The sequence below is a fragment of the Rhinatrema bivittatum genome, chromosome 12 (assembly GCF_901001135.1).
Source record: "Rhinatrema bivittatum chromosome 12, aRhiBiv1.1, whole genome shotgun sequence".
In the NCBI taxonomy this organism is placed as follows: domain Eukaryota; kingdom Metazoa; phylum Chordata; class Amphibia; order Gymnophiona; family Rhinatrematidae; genus Rhinatrema; species Rhinatrema bivittatum.
The window spans coordinates 48437603-48457998 of record NC_042626.1 but is presented as its reverse complement, the minus strand read 5'-3'; the positions used below and the strand labels follow the sequence as shown (position 1 = coordinate 48457998).

Genomic DNA, 20396 nt, shown 5'->3' with positions numbered 1-20396 from the left:
GTTTCCGTGCCCTTGGCCTAGCAGGCACCCACTGGGGTCTTGTTCTGGACGCCAGCGGGTAATATTAGCATGACCGGTCAAAAGGCTGCCTTGAGTATTGCCTGGCAGGCTTCTTGCCCGAAGGCTGGGTGTCCAAAGTGCTGGTGGGACAACTGCTGAAGATTTTTGTGATACTTTCAATTATGCTACTGCCTATATAATTTTAGCCCTGAAAAGGTTTTTCCGTATACAGGGAAGATCATCCAGACGGTCCTGTACTTCGGGTCAGAGGTTGGAAGCACACAGCCAAGCAATGCGATAAGCACCAATACCTGCTGCTACTACCTTTATGGCTGTCTCAAACACGTCAAACACCAAGCGGACGTCATGTTTATCACAGTCAAGGCCTTGCTGCACTATCTTCAAACTCCTCCTGAAATTGTTGTGGGAGACATTCCCCTAATTCTTGAGCTTGTTTCCAGAGGATTCTGGAGTACTGGCCCACATAAAGCTGATAGCAGGCAATCCTGGCTGCTAGCATTGAGCCCTGAAATAACCGCCTTCCAAGAGCGTCCAGAGCTTTGTGCTCACAGCCTGGTAGGGCCGAAGCATGAGTCCAGAGCCTATTTACAGTCTTTAGGGCCTAATCCACCACCATTGATTGATGTGGAAGCTGTCAGCGTTCAAACCCGGTGGTGAGCTGGACCAGACAGACTGCATCCGTCTTGCAGTTCACTGGAGGGATGGAGATAGTATGGCTCTGGGTGCATCCCATCAGCTCCTTAAAAATATCATGTACTGGTACCACAACCACCACCTTAGAAACAATAATATATTGCAGGATTCCTAACATCTTAGGACGGGAATCTTGTTCTGTTAATAGTTGGAAAGGCATGGAACTCAGCCATAACCTTGACAAATCCAGCAAAAGTTAGATATTCAGAAGGTGATTTCCTTCTCTCCTCCAGTGGGGAGGGTTCGGAAGGTAAATCCTCCAATTCCTCTGTGGAGGAAAAAGGTGCCTCACCTTCCCAAGGATAATACGGGGCTTCCCCTTCAATCTGAACGTCCGGAGACGCAGGAGGTGCAGCCCCCATTGGAACCTTGAGCCTCGAGCCAGAAGACCCCAGGGGCATTGGTGGAACCGAAGGTGGCATTGATGGATCCCCGGGCATCAGTAACACCGGGGGCATTGAAGGTACCAAACACACTGGTCCCAAGGGCCCTGGGAGTGCTAAAGAATGCTCGGGTGCTATGCGCAGCTTGGCCGCTGTTAACACCAATGGTCTCTTTTCGACTGAGGAGACACTCACTGGAATAGGAACCAGTGGAGGCAGCAGTGATGCTCCTTTCGACCTCGAAGGCATTCGAGGCATCGGCGCTGAATGCATTAGTAAGACACCGAGCAGCAGGTCCAGCCACTCCAGAGGCGCAAGCACCAAAGGAGTTGGCTCTGGCAGTGGTCCGAGAAGCTCGATGCCCTGCAGGGCCCGGCCGACCGCACGTGCCTATCCAACTCCTCCTCAAAGGCTGCTGAGGACAGGACAGCTGGAGGCGGTGGCATCGAATCGCCCCCGGAATCACAGGGGGGGGGTAGGAATAGAACCTTCCACCGGTGCCGGTGGGGACCGCCACGAGTCCTCAAGAGGACTGGAGGGTGCGACTTTCTCCAAATGGGACTGCTTTGGGGGAGGCACAGAACTGGGTGATGCCTTCCCAGGGTCCAACAGCTTTGAGGAACAAGACTGGTGTCTGTGCTTCCTGGACTTCTGTGTTCACCTTGGTCCTTTCCAGGGACTGATGGAGACTTAAAAGAACCCAATCTGTACCATGAGGATATAGACCGTGGTCGGTCCCCTGCCCCTACCTCAGGATAGAGGAGTGGTAGCGGAGGGGATATGGGGGGGGGGGGGGGGGGGGGGGTCGAGGCAGAGATTCCTTTTCCTTGTGGAGTAGAAGTCCCGGGTGCCGACAAGGGCTCTGATTTGTGGGGGTCAAACAGCTTCTCTATTTTGTCCAGGCACACCCAGCGAGCCTTGGGGGTTATCTGGGCACAAAGATCACAGGCATGGACATCATATGCTGCCCCCAGGCAGAGGATACAGAGCTTGTGAGGGTCTGTGATGGATATGGTCCAGGGCACTGGAGGCAGCGGCGAAAGCTGGATGATGCCATGGCAAAAAGAACGTGGCATACAGTCAATGACTGGCAGACATTAGGAGGCAACGCTATTTGCAACTGACCACAAAGAACTGAAAAACTTACTTATGCCAAGAGAAAAAAATCCAAAGACATGCATAGGTACCTGACGTAACTCAGCAAGGAAGAAAACGATTTCTCACGAAAAAATGCGCGAGCGCCACAGCCGCAAGGCTTCAGCTTCGCAGAAAAAGAGAGACTGAAGTGGGACCCTGCATGGACACATGGATAGTGGCATGCTCAGGGTGTCAGTCAGTTTTTCTAGTAACTTTGACAAAAGGTTTAGTGCCAGGCTCCATCTGATGAGGTCACCCATGTGTGAGGACTATGATCCTGCTTGTCCTTGGAGAAATGAGTGGGACTAGGAGGGAAATTCCTAAACCCCCCTGGCTAACCTTCCTCCCTTTTCCCCTATCCCCCCAAACCTGCCTAAGTAACCACATTTTTTTTTTTTTTAACTTACCTGCTCTCCGAAACAGTAGCAGATGGCATGTGCTGGTCTGATCCTGGTGCATGCTGTCCTGGGCTGCTCATGCCCCACCCCTTTTTCATCACGCTGGCCTTTGGCGTGTAGCGGGAGATAGACACATGGCCTTGCGCCTTTGAAAATCCCTGTGGCGCGCATGCAGCCCGGCCACACACATAGCTCCCGGTTTTCAAAAATTGGGCCTTTAATGTTTTAGGTACTTGCCAGCTACTTGTGACTTGGTTGGCCACAGAATACTGGGCTTGATGGATCCTTGGTCTGACCCAGTATGGCATATCTTATATTGTTCTTCTGTAAGTCTTGCTTACACAACAATGATCTGCATGGAAGAGTTGTCAGAAAGAAACCTTTTCTATGACCTCATCACAAAAAGTCATCATCTAAAACCTTGTAAGCCTGAAACATTCTGGAAAAAAGGGTTTTGCACAGATAAAACGAAAATTGAACTATTCACCACAACCACACTAGATTCTATAACTTCCCTTTCTTAATCTTTTTGATAATTTAAATAGCTAGTTGGAAGCATTTAGAGATTTTTCTTTTATAGGCATTTAGTGGAATTAGTTTTTTTCATTTTCAAATGCTCAAACTGCTGCTCAGAAGAGTCCATGGCTATCGAAAGTAGACAGAACAATCCAATCTGAGAGGTTAGTAGGGTCAGAGTATTAGTTCAACCATGGAATAAACTTCACCTGACTTCTGAAGGCCTAACAAGTCAATCAACTTTATAAAAAAAAAAAAAAAAAAGTAGTAATGAATCAAGTGGAAGGGTGTCCAAACTTTTACATGTCATATTCTATTTTCAATTTGTTAAAAATAGTAATTTTGTATCAAAAAAATGCAGAAAGATGTTATATTTAACTTTGTAAAGGTTATGTCACCTTGTGTTCAAATAATTTGATCAGTGGTGCCTATGTTTTTGCATACAATTATTTCTGTTGATACTGTGCAAAGGGAAGGTGAAGATAGGCAATCCTATAGCTCCAAGGAGCATAGAAAATCCTTTGGTACGAGTGCCTGAATGATGGAACATATTCCATATGAAGTGTGGGCTACAAACCAGGGTTCAAATTCCAGTGCCACTCGTTGTGACCTTGGGCAATTCACTTTTCCCTCCCCCCCATTGCCTCAGGTACAAACTTAGATTGTAAACCCTCAGGGGCCAGAGAAATACCTTGAGTACTTGAATGTAATTGCTTTGAGGTGCCAAAATCAAATAATAAAGGTCTTCTGTATTATGAATTTATTCTTGCGATCCAGCTGTAGGGAAAATACCCTGCTCCATGAAAACCTCTCTGCTATTGATATAAGAATGAGGGACATGCCTTCCTTTGAAATGACATTTTTGCTTTTAAAATGAAAAGAGAAAAATATAATTTTGTTCATTATTTCATAAGGGACTCCCTCCCCCCTGCCAAACTTAGAAACAATCTCTCCTGCTCATGAAAAGAAATTGCCCCCTTTGTACCCCCCTTCTTGGGTTTAAATTTGTCTAATGTGGCAGAGGGAATTCCCAGTTGCTCCTGCCCTTCCAGTAAAATAGCTCAATGGTGCCTTATTCCAAAAATCTCCTAGCCCCTTTCAACCAACTTAAATCTACAGATGGGGCAAAAGGTAGAGAGGGCAGCTCCTCAGGCCAATTTATTTTCACAGACTGTTCGAGTGGGGAGGAGGAAAGGAAAGGGAATCTATACCAGACACCATTTTTCTTTCATTTTGTTCTCTCTTTAAAATTTATTTTGTTTTAAATAAAAACAAAGTGATCATTTTTCCACTACACATACCTATCTGGAATCATTACTTCTATGTCTAATATTGTTTTTCTCTTCTCATTGCTGGGGACTGGAGCAAAAATAAATTGGTCTGGATCTCTATCCAGGTATCAAAACTCCAATCTGTAATATTCTTCTCACAATGCTTCTTTGTGAGACATTCAAAATTGCCCTGTATCATTGCATTTTCCCTATTGGCGCCCCTAATCCTGCCTCAGGGCAAGTGTCAGAATGAATATTTCAAAGGGAGCATTTCTAGCTCCTGCCTATTTCCTTTCCGCCAATTCTGAAAAGCAAGGTGCACTGCAAGGCTAGGAGTTCCTGTAAGATTCAAAATTAAACTTCTGTAGTCCCTTTCAAAAGTCTGTAAAGGATGGACCTCAAAGACTGCATCTCTTGCAATAGTATAGAGTTTTCCTACTTACACTAGATCTTTTTATGATAGTATGCAGATGTGTGCCAAATAGATTTACTCTTTGAAGGAAGAACATCGATCAAGTGTGCCTTAGAAGAAAAGATAACTGACCACAGACAGTGGACATTACTTGCAGAGACCTCTTCACAGCTCATTCCTCACCTGATACTGCTATGGTGTCAGGCTTTATCAGCCAGAAACTTAGGCACTAGTGTTATCAGAACCAGGCTTAACCTTAATCTGCATCTATTTTTTCTACCACCAGGCCCTCTTTTTTCAATTGCTGAACCAATGTCATAATGAACTTAAACATCAAAAAACACCATCTAATATATAGAGTAGATTACAGCAGGAAAAATGCCAACCAGCCCATACAGCTTACCCACACTGTTATACCACATTGCATGATATATCCCAACTGCCAGGCAAGAAGTTGGACTATTTGTAGAATACTGTTCTTTGTCCAAGTCAGTTTTTTCCTTCCTCACTGGTTCTTAACCATCCCAGGCAGATGAGCATTAAGGTCCCACACTCAATTCAACATCCATCCACTACTCCCTTACCACCTCGAAGTCCTATAACAATCCAAACCAACCACCAAGAGAAGCTATCACAAGAACATTCAGCATCCTAGGTCCCCATGGCCTGGCTGAATAGTACTCCGCCACCAGCACTCTTGCTGGGACCCAGCTGGTTTCTGGGGATTTGGAGCTTACTAGTAGCAACACAGCTATCCCATGACCTGCAAGGTAGTATTGTGGTATCTTTCTTCATGATCCATATGCTCCATTAAGCTCACACACTCTTTTAGGACACTTTCTATATGTTCACCCATACTGCGCCTTCTACAGGAATGATCATGTGCTTTATAGGCTCAATACATTGCTGTCTACAGGGGAACAGTCCCAAGGTCCATCTCTTCCTTTAGGAGCCTGCTCAGCTTGGAGAGAATCTATGAAATGTTTCCCCTTAGGTTCTGGGGGTGCTGCTCTTCTTTAAAATCTCCCTTACCATAGGGTGACTCAAGACATCTTGGATCTGGAAAACCTCCTCCAAATGGGATATGCCTGCCTATCCTCCTTACGCTCCTTTCTTTCTAATACCAGGCCCAATACCACCCTTTTTATTAAGAAGTCTATCACTGCTTTAGTGAATAACTGAGGGGTTTCAATCTCTTCTTCCAATGCAGAAGGAAGATCTCTGGCTAGTATCAGGTATCTCTTGCTGTTGGAGAACTCTGGAGGACCACCAAGAGGCCAAACTCTCCCTTTTTCTTCTCATAAGAGAAGGAACCTATGAAGCTGGAGTTTTTCTTAACAGATCAGAGTTTGTCTTGAACAATAGAAGTGTTCACGATCAGAGCCTGGTGGCTCACTGCAAGTGCTGCATATTGCAATGCATAAGGACTTGAGTTTCTCAGCTTAAGTGTTCTGTGCTGGGGATGTGGTGGAGACAGCATTCATTGTTGCAGAGGCGAGGGGACAGAGCATGGAGTGGGGGACTCAGTCATAGACATCCCCCAATGGTGACATTGCTTGGCCACATTTAGAAACCATGATTGAAGGATTCCAAATCAGCCCTGGTGCATTGCCCCTGGGCAAAAATTGTCTCTGACAAGACTGGACTAAACTAAACTGAGAGGAGATATAGATAGCTGCAAATGAAGGCCCTGGTTCTGACTGAGATGGAAGCCCAAATGAGAAGGAAACTGCAGTCAAAAAATAAAAAACAGAGGACTCCAAAATGTTTTCTTGGGATCACGCTTGAGCTAAGATGCATTTTTGCTCCTACTTGACCCTTTTGTCCTCTGCCACGCAGGAGTTTTTGTTTCAGAAGTTGCTCCTTTACAGACCAGGCAAATTCATCCATTCCCCACAATTTGGGTTCAATCTCCCTTTGTGTTCTCATATTTTTTGAATAAAGTAACAATACTCTAACCAAATCAAACATTCTGTTATCCCTCCAGCTGGAATAGGATTCAATGGCATTGGATGAACATGCCTTTCTGTTCCCAGGAAAATAACATGAAATGATTCGGCAAGGGTGCCTTCCATTTTAAAACCTGAAAAACAGGGTGTTGCCCTCCAGCATTCCCATCCTGTCATCACAGAAGATCCAGGGATGAATGTGGCCATGGGTAAAGTTTCTGGCTTGGGATCCCAATCCCATGGCTCTTTTGAATATCTCATATAGCAAATGTTGCTTACCTGATGTAACAGGTGTTCTCACAGGACAGCAGGATGTTAGTCCTCACAAATGGGTGACATCGAGGATGGAGCCCAACCACGGAAAACTTCTGTCAAAGTTTCAGGAACTTTGACTGGCCCCTACTGGGCATGCCCAGCACGGCACTAACCCTGCAGCCAGCAAGGGTCTCCCTTCAGTCTTGTTTCAAAGCTACAGGCAGTGCCGAAAAATAAAATAAAAACGAACCCAACACCACGGGGTGGCGGGCGGGTTTCGTGAGGACTAACATCCTGCTGTCCTGTGAGAACACCTGTTACATCAGGTAAGCAACATTTGCTTTCTCACAGGACAAGCAGGATGGTTGTCCTCACAAATGGGTGAGTACCGAGCTGAGGATGTCCTAACATGTACCAAATGTACCCAACGGCGTGCAACAGGCACAACAATTGGGGTGGAATTTGGGAGAGGGCATCCGCACCCTACCGGGAAGGTGGAAGAGTGTTGGTACATCATGTTGGAAAAAGGTTACGCAAGACAGATTGGCCGAAGATGGAATCCTGTCTTCCAGCTTTGTCCAAACAATAGTGGGCTGCAAATGTATGGAGGGAACTCCAGGTTGCAGCCTTGCAGATGTCAGGAAGCGGCACCGATCGAAGGTGTGCTACTGAAGTCGCCATGGCCCTCACAGAGTGTGCTTTAACACGGTCTTGAAAAGGAATGCGAGCTTGCTGATAGCAGAAGGAGATGCAATCCGCCAACCAGGAGGAAAGAGCCTGCTTACCCACAGGTTGCCCTAACTTGTTAGGATGGAAAGAGACGAATAATTGAGTGCTCTTCCTGTGGGCAACTGTACGGTCTAGATAAAAAGCTAGAGCCCGTTTACAGTCTAGGGTATGCAGAGTCTGTTCCCCGGAGTTGGAGTCGGGCCTAGGAAAGAAGATAGGTAGTATGATGGATTGATTAATATGAAACTCCAAAACTACCTTAGGTAAAAATTTAGGGTGAGTGTGGAGTACCGCCCGGTCCTGCAGGAGTTTAGTGTAAGGCAGATAGGTAACTAGGGCCTGTAAATTCACTAACCCTGCGAGCTGAAGTGATAGCCAAGAGGAATAACACTTTCCATGTGAGATATTTTAAGTCACAGGAGTAAAGAGGTTCGAAAGGTGGTTTCATAAGGCGACCAAGAACCAGGTTAAGGTCCCAAGATGGGGCCGGAGGACGTAAAGGTGGCTTCAAATGGAGCAATCCTTTAAGAAAACGTGTTACAAGGGGTTGTAGTGAAATAGGGACACCTCCCGATACCTTTATGGAAGGCGGCTACCGCACTGACATGCATTCTAATGGAAGAGGTCTTTAGACCTGATTCTGATAGATGCCAGAGATAGTCCAAGAATTTAGAGATTGGACAGGAAAGGGGATCAAGGGACTGAGAAGTGCACCATGATGTATACCTTTTCCATTTGTAGGAATAAGATTTTCTTGTGGAAGGCTTTCGTGAAGCGATCAGGACACGAGAAACTGAACCTGAAAGGTTAAATGGCTGAAGGACTAACCTTTCAACATCCATGCCGTCAGGGACAAGGCTTGGAGGTTGGGATGGAGGCGGCGTCCGTCGTTTTGAGTGATCAGATGCGGGTCCTTTCCCAGAGGAATGTGCCTGCGGATGGAGAGATCCTGGAGTATGGGAAACCACACTTGGCGTGGCCAGTGCGGTGCTATCAGGATCATAGTTCCCCTGTCCTGACGCAGCTTCACGAGAGTCTTCGACAGAAGAGGAAGTGGAGGGAATGCATAGAGCAGACCGGTTGTCCACGTGAGGGAGAATGCATCCCTCGGCCGAGAGTGCTGGCTCCGAATGAGAGAGCAGTAATTGTCTATTTTGTGGTTCTGAGGGGACACAAAGAGGTCTATGTGGGGATAACCCCATTTGTGAAACAGAGAGGTCGCTACCAAGGGATTGAGTGACCACTCGTGTGGTTGGAAGACACGGCTCAGCTGGTCTGCCAATACATTGTCTACTCCCGGCAGGTAGGTGGCCCTGAGGTACATGGAGTGGGAGAGGGCTTCTGCCCAAATCTGCGCAGCTTCCTGACACAGAAGGAAGGAGCCTGTGCCTCCCTGCTTGTTTATGTACCACATGGCCACCTGGTTGTCCGTCTGAATTAAGATTGCATGGTTCGATAGGCAATCCTGAAAAGTCCTGAGAGCATAGCGAATTGCTCGCAGCTCCAGGAAATTTATCTGGTGTTTGGCTTCCTCTAGTGACCAGAATCCTTGAGTTTGTAGATTGTTTACATGGGCTCCCCAACCGATGTTGGAAGCGTCGGTGATGAGGATTACCTGAGGGTCTGGTGGAAGAAAAGGCAAGCCCTGTAAGAGGTTGAATTGATTTGTCCACCAGGAAAGAGACAGACGGAGTGCATCGGTGATGCGAACAATGGAGGACAGAGGCTGAAGAGCTTGGGTCCATTGCAATCTCAGAGTCCATTGCGTGGCTCTCATGGCCAGACGGGCCATGGGAGTCACATAAACTGAGGAGGCCATGTGTCCCAGTAGAATGAGGAAGTGGCGAGCTGTAGCTGTAGGTTGAGACTGCAGCTGGCGAGCTAGGGACACAAGGGTTTGAACCCGTGGATGAGGAAGGAAGGCTTTTGCCTGTAAGGGGTCCAAGTCTGCCCCAATGAAGGATAAGGTCTGAGATGGGACTAAGTAGGATTTCTCGTAATTGACAAGAAACCCTAGAGAAAGCAGAGTTTGAATTGTTAGGGTCAGGGAGAAGCTGCAACCACCACAAGGCATTTGGTGAAAACTCGTGGTGCGGATGCCAGGCCGAAAGGGAGCACTCGGTATTGGTAGTGATTTCGGCCTACTAAAAAACGGAGGTATTTGCGATGAGACTGAGCTATCGCAATGTGAGTATAGGCATCTTTTAGGTCTAGAGAGCATAGCCAGTCCCCTCTTTGCAGCAGAGGGAGAAGCGAGCCCAGGGTTACCATCTTGAACTTCTCTTTGTGAAGGTACTTGTTGAGGGCTCGTAAGTCCAGGATTGGTCGAAGTCCTCCTGACTTTTTTGGGATCAGAAAGTACCTGGAGTAGAACCCTAGTCCTTGTTGTGAGGGAGGAACGGGTTCTATAGCGTTTGACTGGAGGAGAAGGGAAACCTCCTGTTCTAGAATAATAGAGTGATCGGTGAGTCTCCACGCCTGCAGGGGTGGGGAGTCCGAAGGGAGAGTCAGGAAGTTGAGGTGGTAACCCTGTGCAATTATTGCTATTACCCATTGATCTGTGGTGATATGCTGCCATTTTTCTAGAAAGTGGCTTAACCGACCTTCTACTGGTACAGTTGGAAGAGGGATTTGGCATCTGCTCTCTAATTGAAAGTCAAAAACCCGATGCAGGGCCAGGTTGTGGAGCTGTTGCGGGTTTTTGTTTTCGAGACTGATGAGGCTGAGTTTTATGGTAAGGCCTCGCAGGCCTAGACTTGGCTAGTGGGGGATAATACTTCCGTGGACGGAAGAATGACTTTTTTGAGTCCTTCTTAAATGGTTGTTTAGAAGGCAAGTCAGAAGGAATAGATGAGAGCTGTTTAAGTGTCTCATGATGATCCTTCAGTTCTGCAACAATTTGCTGAATTTGCTCACCAAATAGATTATCCCCTAGACAGGGCAAATCAGAGAGCCTGTCCTGAACTTCCGGGCGAAGGTCAGACGACTTAAGCCAAGCCTAGCGTCTGGCAGAGATGGCCGTAGCAGAAAGTCTAGTGGAAGCATCAAAGATGGCATAAGCTGTTCTTATTTCATGCTTCCCAGCTTCAAACCCTTTATTTAGTAGGGACTGAAGCTGTGGCTGGAACTGCTCTGGTAAGGCATCTGAATACTCCTGCATCTGTTTCAGGATGACCCTATTGTATTGGGTCATACACAATTGATAAGAAACTATTCTGGAAATTAGCATAGCTCCTTGGTATACTTTCCTACCTATACTATCTAGGAATTTATTTTCCTTAGTAGGAGGTATGGAAGAATGTGGCTTTAATCTTTTAGCTTTCTTTTGAGCTGATTCTACCACAGAGTGATGATCTAATTGTGGTTTCTGAAAGCCAGGTGCTGACTGTACAAGATAAGTAGAGTCAGCTTTTTTGTTCACTGGAGCAACAGAACCAGGAGATTCCCAATTCTTTTTTAGAAGGTCCAGAAAAACCTGATGAATTGGAATAGAGGTGATGACTTTAGGGGCATCCAAGAATTGGAGCAATTCCATATTCTGGTGCCTGTCATCTTGTTCTGATTGAAGCTGAAAAGGGACCAACTCCGACATGTCCTTCACAAAATTTATGAAAGAGAGGTCCTCAGGGGGAGAACGCTTTCTACTCTCCGCAGGAGAGGGTGGTGAAGGCAAATCATCGGTGTCAGTAGAGGTATCATCACCCCAGGTGTCATAAGGATCAGGCTGCTGACCTGTAGGACCATGAGGGGGCTGTACACCTGAAGGCCCCGGTTGAGGCTCCGAGAGATTCGAAGGAATTACCGGGGGCATCGAGAATTTCCTCGATGGAATCGGTGGCGGCATCGGTGCCGGCATAGAAGGAATCGGTGTCGGCATCGAAGGAATCTGTGCTGTCATCGAAAATCTCGGTGGAGCTGATATGCGTATCGCCCCCGAGGAATGTATCGGTGGCGAGGGACAAGGCACCGATGGAACTACCCCCGAAGGGGGAATTCGGTACGGTGTTTCTCCACCTGATGAGAAGGCTGTCTGTGACCCGCGTATTGCCGGTGGAAGGGCATTCATAAGCGCTTCCATCCGAGCAAGCAGCAGTGCCAGTGCTGCTGGAATCGGGTCGGTGACCGGTTCCACTCTCTGTGCCGGGGTCGGTGCCGAAGGAGTCTGGAACCGTAGCATCGCCTTATCGATGGCCTCCTGGACCAGCCAGTCCAGTTCTACCCGGAGACCTGGGGTAACAAGACCCGGCTCTACGGGAGAGGGAGGCTGAGCCGGAGGGACCACCGTCACCGGTGGAATCGCGGCTCCCAAACCCCGGAGGGGTGAGGGTTGCCTCGGTGTCTGCGAGACAGGAGTGGACGGTGCCACTTCTGGTCGAAACTTCTTCGACGGAGGCTCGGACAGCACGGAGGTCGATGATGTCGATTCCTCAACGGTCCGAGACTTATGACATCGATGGCGATGTTTGTCTTTCCGATCCCCTCGATCTTCGGGGGAAGGGACAGGCGTAGATGGCTGTGAAGACGTTGATGGCGGACGGTCACCGGGAGGCTGTCGATGACGATGGGACTTCGACGGTGCCGGTTCCGATGACGTCGATGCAATCGATGGCGTCTGAGTATGAGCATGGAAAAGGAGTCTCATCTTCTCCATTCTAGCTTTGCGACCTTTTGGTGTCATTAAGGCACATTTGGTGCAAGTCAGGACATCATGCTCACTCCCTAAACACAAAACACAGACTCTAGGTGGGTCTGTGATGGACATAGTATGCGTACAGTCCGGGCACCGACGGAACCCCGACGCCATGGCCATAGGCCAAAAATTTAGCCGCGGGACGGTCGACTGCCAACAGGCCTCGAGGGCCAAATTCGATGGTAGTCGACAAAAACGACGGCAAAAAACTTACTGAAGTACCGCGGAGTAAAAATTGAAGAAGGGAGACCCCTGAGGGGCAATTTTTTCTTCAAGAATAAAGTTGAAGAGATTCCTGTCAGGAATGTGGTAAGAGCTCCTTAACCGCATGGCAACTGCTACGCGGAAAAAAGAAGACTGAAGGGAGACCCCTGCTGGCTGCAGGGTTAGTGCCATGCTGGGCATGCCCAGTAGGGGCCAGTCAAAATTCCTGAAACTTTGACAGAAGTTTTCCGTGGTTGGGCTCCATCCTCGATGTCACCCATTTGTGAGGACAACCATCCTGCTTGTCCTGTGAGAATGGTCCTTCTGTCAGAAAGACATGCTCTGCAATCATCATGGCTCTTTACATAGGCTTCAGCTGCATTACCAGAAACCATGGCCCACCAATGAACAGAACAGAGGTCTTCAGTATGAAAATATTGCTTCTATACACCTGCACCGCAACTGAGTGGAAAGAACCAGCAGAAGGGATCCAAGAGGGAAGGAGACATCAGGGGAACTTTGTGCGATGACTGACACTGCTCTGCCAAACATCAGGTGGCACTGTCCCACACATGGTATAGCTAGGCAGAAATACAATAGATCAAGATACAACCAGACTATAACATATAAGCTACTAGGCATGAAAAGAAAGGAGACCACAAATAATGCATCAATATGCCTAAAACTCTAGATAGTACAGCTGTTGGGCTTTATAGGGCCCCTCTTTTTATAAATATTTCAGCCCAGTGGCTCACACTTTACAACACAGTGGAAGGGACACAATGTACCACACATCTTAACTTGAGAAAAGTGTGCTTCAGCTGAAGTTGACCGAAATTTATGGGGAGAGGAACAAAACTAAAAACAGCATATCACCATTCCTAAAGAGGGCAAGACAACATGGTCACTTATAACAAAATGGTTCTTTTCATGGCAGCTGGATTAAATATTTTAAAAATAAATAGAAAATATTAAATTTCAAGTTATTATCCTCCTTTACATTCTGAAAAAGCAGCAGTATTAGCCAAACCATTTGATACATTTGTTGTGGTAATAATTTAAAGATTTGACTTTAAATTTAGCATTATAGTGATGTTCAAAGTTTCTGAAAGCTCATTTTAAGCTCACTTTTACAAATCTCAGTAAGTTGGAGAAATTGCTATACTGAATGTCAGACCATCACTATTCCACTAACAATTAAAAAAAAAAAGGCACCAGCACGCTTAGAAAAGATTTTTAGGAAGATGGGCGGATGATTATGATTAAAAAAACAGGATGCAACTTTTATTCTAATATAAATAAAAGAGTGCACATGAAGACAACCAGGAACAAGAGCAAAGGAGGCAACAATACAACCAAGAAATAAATTTAAGACTGTGCTAGTTCTGTTGCTGTGCAAAATTAAAGTAATTTGCTATTCAATAGCACCCGCCATGGGTGGGCACACTGGCAGTCCAATTACATGCTGTTGGCTATCTCCTACTAATGTTCTAGGTATAACATGCAAAAGACATTTCAGAATGCATGGCAAATTAAATTCAAAAACAAAAACCATGCTGTGATAAACTGCAGGCCACTGCCTGGATACACTGCAGTTCTGTACTGCTAGAGATAAAAGTAACCAAAAACTTCCATGGCCTGCAGTGGAAGGCCATTGCTTCTCAAAACTGATTGTAAACTTAAGGCATCACTCGTGTATGCAACGGCTTTTAAAAGTAGTTTTATTTGGATTTTCCATATCCTTTTAATGAATTGCAAATATATTAACAAGAAAAAAAAAAGACTTTTCCCCAAGACTGTACAATTTCTAAAATAAAAAGTCAGGAAAGAAAAAAACAAAAAAAAGGAACACAAGAATTACATCGCTTCAATGTAAAAAAAACAAAAAAAAAATATCACTCATATGTTGCATTTTAAGGGTGTCCCCCTCATGGTTTGCAGTAAGGCTGACAGTCCCCTTATTCTTGAACAGATCTGTCACGTTGGCTTTTCATTCCTTCAATAGAAAGCATCCTTATACAGACTAAAAGCTGCTTTCAGTTTTTAATATGGTCAGCCAGCAGCATTTTTTCATGTCTGTGTTTTAGTATAGGAAACAAAGCAAAAAAACAACCCCCCCCCCCACCCAAACCTTGTCAAGTGGTAATGCAGCAGAGAAAAGAATTTATGTTGATATTGGCAACCAAACTTTCTACCCCTGCGATGGCTGTATGTTCTGAAACTGGAAAGCAAATTTAAGATGCTGTTAACAGGCACTGCTATCATTTTGAGGGCTACTACTGCTTAGAAGAATTAGCTTCTTTTTTTAAAACACCATTTCACGTTAAGAGCCCCTTGCTGGGGGTATTTTGTTTTAAATTCCATTGTGGAGGTATTTTCAAAAAGTTCCCATTCAAATACACTTGAAATATTAAAAAAAAAAAAAAGAAGGTATTATTAAAGCATGTAGCCTCATATTATAGGTGTGGTTTCATGGGTCTGCTCAAAAGCTTTGCTCTGATGCCTTTTATCCTGTTATTGGGCTATGAGAAGACTTCAAGTTACAGTCTGTGAAAGGACAACAGGATGCAGTGAGCCAGAACACAAGTTAAGCATTAGAAATTATGCTGTCGTGCTAGAATAGAAAATGTTTTTTCTGCAACTGTAATGGTAAGCAAACCTGACCTGGAAACAGAGAGCAGACACCTGCCCTGCAAAGCTCATCTTAAAACGTCTCCCTAGAAAAAAAACTAACTTGTGCATTTCTTTGTACTAAGAGACCTTCTTTCCATATTGAGCATATTAACAGATCATATACTGGGCCACGAGAGCTCATATTCATTGAAATTGAAACATTTGCATTGCATGTACCCAGTGCAAGAACATCAAGTCAGCAGAAAGAACAATTTCCAGCAGTATAGGCTTTGCATGCTTTCTGGAGTTTTCCTCCGTTTCCTTGTTTTTTCACAAGTACTTGCAGTTTGTTTTTTTTTTTTGTGGAGCAGGGCTGCTTGATCAGACTTTAGGGCCTCTTTTTCTCAGAAGCTAAATATGCAAGGAGGAGATTTACACTGATCAGCTGTGAGCAAAGGCAGCACAGGGCAAGGGAAGGCATTAAGGGCATGGAGAGAAAGAGTACGAAAAAAAACAAAACATTGGAAACTTGGGTCAAAGGGAAGACAACAGGAAAAAAAACCCCATTAACACATCACTTACCAGTCCCCCTGCAAGGTTCAAGCTTACTATCACTTTAAAACAAAATTCATTTATAACAACTTCTTAAAGGGCAGCAGGTCAATGCAACTTCTTAAAGGGCAGCATGCTGCCGCTTTAGTGAATCAACCATATGTCCAAATATTTTTCTGTCTTTGGGGCAATGTGTGTGATGTAGGGGTGGTAGGAAGTCCTAGCAACACTAAACCTAGACGTCTATAGGAAGGAGAACAAGCAGTGAAATCTAAAATGAACAGGTACATGAGGCATTAAATAAACTGCCAGTGCTCAACCACCAACAAAATTGCACAAAATACTGTGAAAAATCTCCATAATTTTAAGAAAATATTTTCTTTAAGTTTCTAGTGTCCTTACCCATATTTGTATATGCTAATTATCCACCCAACCAGTAACTAGCAAGCCATACCCCAGCAAGGACAATATCATAAGACTGCTATTAGTCACTTTAGGGGGGGAAATAATTCCCTACAATATTCTAGCATAGCTTTCCAACATTTCCAACAGTTTGTTTTAATAAAATATCATAGGAGGGGCAAATACTTCTGAAACTCCAGAGTGGACATTGTATCAAAGATATAAACGAACTTTAAAAACAATAAGAATCAGCAGATTGAGAGTATGGGACAAGGTGCTAAGGCTGGTCACTGAGACCTTTTTTCCATCTAACCTTTCAGTTTAAGCTTAACTCACACAGAATCTTCAGCTCTTCTGAGAACAGTGCCTCCAGTCAAAATCTGTGCTTCTATACAGCCATTATCAAAGACAGTGTTATAGTAAGGTACATTCCCATAGCACCCAAATGGGAATTTCTGTTGAGACCTTCCAATGCCGGGTCACTGCAAAAGAAATCAAGAATCTGGTCCAGTTTCTTCAGCAGCTGACAGAAGATGGCCAGAGTCTGGTTGTTCATGAAAGAACAATCGTTGAGCTTCCTAATCCCATGTTATTGTGCAGTAAGGTGCATCTTAAATAAGTGGATCTAGTGAAAGGTGCTGATATCACCACAAAGTTGCAGAACAGATACAGAGGCAAGGAAAATGTCTCATTTATAATAACACGACTATAGCATGTTTTATAACTGCCCTTTCAAACAAATACTTTTAAAGGAAAGCTTCAACCACTTTAATCTTTGTCCCCATTAACTCCAGTTTGGTTGTGAAAGGTCACTTGGTTTACAATTGCTAGTGAACAGTGGCTCTCTGTAATAATGGAGAACATTCTCTTTCTGTTGAAGAGTGAAGGAGAGATGGGTGAAGAATCCACTACCCAAGGTGACCTTAAAAGCCTCAAGCTGGCCTTCTACTGAATTTCAAGATAACAAGGAAATATTTTCAAGTTTAAAAAATCAAGTATATTTCGAAACCAAAAACTTAAAAAAACACAAGGACTGGAAAACAAAAGACCCTAAGAAAAATAAAGTAACAAATTGCACTGCATTTTACACAATGTTTGTAGAAAGGACAAGATAGAGCGCCAGACAGATGGAAAGTCGGTCAGCGAGGTTCTCAGCTTTTGCTAAGAGACTTTGGCTGTCACTGTGTTTTTCTTTTTTTTAATCTTTTTTAAACACTCTGCTCTAGTCTTCTGGCACAATGGAATTTTCTTCACTTTAATAAACTTATTCAAACAATGGGTTAAAAAAAATTAAAAAAATCAGGCAGTTCTTCTAAAGGAGAAAAGTTAAAATTCTACTTTTCTCGTTGCTCATTTGTCCGTTTTCCTCGTTACCAGTTTAGCAATAACTTTTGCATTTTGCCACCTGACAGAACTTGCAAAAAAGAAGCAGACTGTGGGCTATTTCTTTCCATCCAGGTTACTAAGCACATCATTGCTAGTTTGGCATAAGAAAAGCTGGGTGACATACAGTTATGTTCTAAGTGAAAGGACATGGCATTCTGTGAACGCAACTATTTCGACGCCTGGGCCTGGGGTGGACTTCAGGGAAAGTGGATTCTTACACTCTGGAGCAATGAATAAAGCATTCAAGCTGTTCACACAGAAGACTCCTTTACAAGCTTTCCCATTAACATTTTCAGGTTACTAGGGCTGCTGCTGTCCTTGAAGGTGGGAATTAAAAAGCCAGAAGAGCAGCAAGGAGCCAGACCCCAAGTTCAGTTCCTCTTGGGTAATGGTGGAGGACAGGAGGGAGGAGAGGTGCTTTGTTCTTAATGAGAGCTTTCAGTTGACAAAAAACAAAACAAAACAAAAAAAAACCCATCCTTTAGTATTCCCCCGCATCTCTGTTTCAGTAAAGCAGCTCATAGATGCTTTCAAGCCATGAGATCGTTTTAGCAAAGGAAAGCAAAAAAAAATTCAGCCTCCTTTATCCCCACACATCAGCTGATAAAGAGCCAAGTAGCAGTCATGGTGGCAAGAGTGTATGGCAGGGTCCTTACGTCTCAGCTGTGCACTTAAAACGAGATGATGGTCATTGGAGGGTAAACAAAATGAAGCAGTGGCTCAGTGCTGTGACAGACCCAGTACAGGGAAGGGGAGGCAAGAAGTTAGGTGGGTAAAAACAGTCAGAGCTGGGTTTCTGGGGTTAAAATTCGTCACTCTCTGCTGCATGGAGCTGTGTGTCATCTGCGTCTGTCATGCTGCTCTCCTGCGACTCATCAGTCCCCACTGTAAACAAGCAGACAGCAAGAGAAAAGAAAATATGAGAGAGAGAGAGTGCATCAGTCCTCCTGAAAGAGGCAAATGTTACTAAAAACAAATAAGTCCACCATGCTGGGAGTCAAAGTGCCACTTGCATTCATTCCCTTCCCAAACGGAGGGGGCGATACTGGACCCGATACTCCCAAAACAGCGGCTGTGTGTATAGTGTTTATGTAAGTGTCCACTAGAGCACCAGTGATCAAATGGCATGGTCCAATATAATGGCCCGGGGAGGGAGAAGCTCAGAGGTTTGGATTTTAAAAATACAAACTTTGGTACAATGGGGGAGTACCTTGAGAAGTTGCTGGCAAGGTGGGTCGAGGCAAGTGAAGCAGAAGAACAGTGGGCGGAACTAAAAGCTCTAGAAAGAGAAACAAGTCTTTATGTAAGAAAAGTAAATCAGAGGAAAAAGAAACCAATATGGTTCTCAGTGAGGGGGTTGAAAAAATTAAGGCAAAATGATCAGCATTCAAAAAGAACAAAGGACTGCAAAAAGAGGAAAACAGGAAAAAAGTTTAGTAAGCTGAAAGACAAGTCAGGATGGTAAAATCATAGATTGGTAAGAGGTCAAGTGAGGTGACAAAACATTTTTCATATAGGTCAGGGAAAGTAAGACAGACCAGAGGTATAATTGCAAGATTGATAGCGACTAAGAGGAAAAGAAAGCCTAAAATACTTCTGTTCTGTGTTCACTGGAGATGACCTTGGAAAAGGACTGCTGCTGGTTGGCAAGGGTACATATGGTAGTGGAGTGGGGATCACTCACCATTTACAGAAGACTGTTTGAGTGGAAGCAGCAAAACTGAAGGTAGGCAAAGCCATGGGGGTGGATGAGATACATCTGAGAATAAGGGAGCGCAGAGAGGTTCTGGTGAGTCCTTTGAGATGGGAGTGGTGCCATAAGATTGGAGAAAGACAGGTGAGGGTCTCTCTTCACAAAAATGGCAACCCACAGAAGGGTGGAAACTATAAGCCAGTCAGCTTTACCTCAGTGGTGGTAAAACTGATTGGAGATTTTGCAGAACAAAAGGACAGTGAACTGTTTATAATCCAGTGGATTGTGTCACAACATTTGATAGATTTTTTCCTATTGGGTGATTAGGGAATGTGCTGCATGTGGTTTACTTGGATTTCAACAAAGCTTTCAATACTATCCTACATACGAGGTGCATAAATAAATCAAGCAGCCTGGAGAATTGTCCCAAAGAGAACTAGATTAGAGATTGGTTGACTGATAGATGAGAGGGTATTGATAAACAGAAGAGAAAAGTGATTAGTTGAATGCCTCAGGCAGGGGTGGCTCAAGGCAATCTGCCACCTGAGGCGAGGGGTGAGATGGTGCCCCCTCACTCGCCGGCACGCTGGCCGTGCCTTCGGTGGCAGCGGCGTCCCTTTAGCCATCGCAGGCCTGGCCTCCATTTGCAGATGGTACCAAGATTTGCAACAGAGTAGCCTGAAGGAGTAGAGAATAAAAAGTGATTTAAGAAAGCTTGGTAGGTGGGATTTAATGCTAAGAAGCACAGTCATGCATCTAGGGAGTAGTAATCCAAAAGAGCTGTATGTGATGGGGGTGTGGGGGTGTGTGTGGGTGTCTGGCAATCTGAGGACAGCAAAACAATATGACCAGGCAATAGCTAGAGCCAGAAAAATGCTGGCCTGCATAGAAAGGCATAACCAGCAGGAAAAAGGAGGTGATAATGCACTTGTACAGGTCCTTGGTGAGACCTCACCTGGAGTACTGTGTTCATTTCTGGAGCCTGTATCTCAAAAGGACAGAGACAGGAGGGAGGCAGTCCAGAGCAGGGTGACCAAAAATGGTATGGTGTCTGTATCGGAAGATTTATGAGGAGAGGCTGAAGATTCTAAA

At 45.0% G+C, this 20396-nt stretch overlaps 1 protein-coding gene across 9 annotated transcripts in view; it reads right to left on the bottom strand.

The window, feature by feature from the left end:
• Nucleotides 1-15564: 15564 nt before the first annotated feature.
• Nucleotides 15565-20396, bottom strand: part of CDC27 (cell division cycle 27) — a 195631-nt gene continuing 190799 nt past the window's right edge. For all 9 annotated transcript variants that reach the window (XM_029574213.1, XM_029574212.1, XM_029574216.1 and 6 more), the window contains one exon: nucleotides 15565-18496. In XM_029574213.1, the coding sequence (XP_029430073.1) occupies nucleotides 18414-18496 (83 nt within the window). In that variant the 3' untranslated portion in view covers nucleotides 15565-18413. The remainder of the gene's footprint in view (nucleotides 18497-20396) is intronic.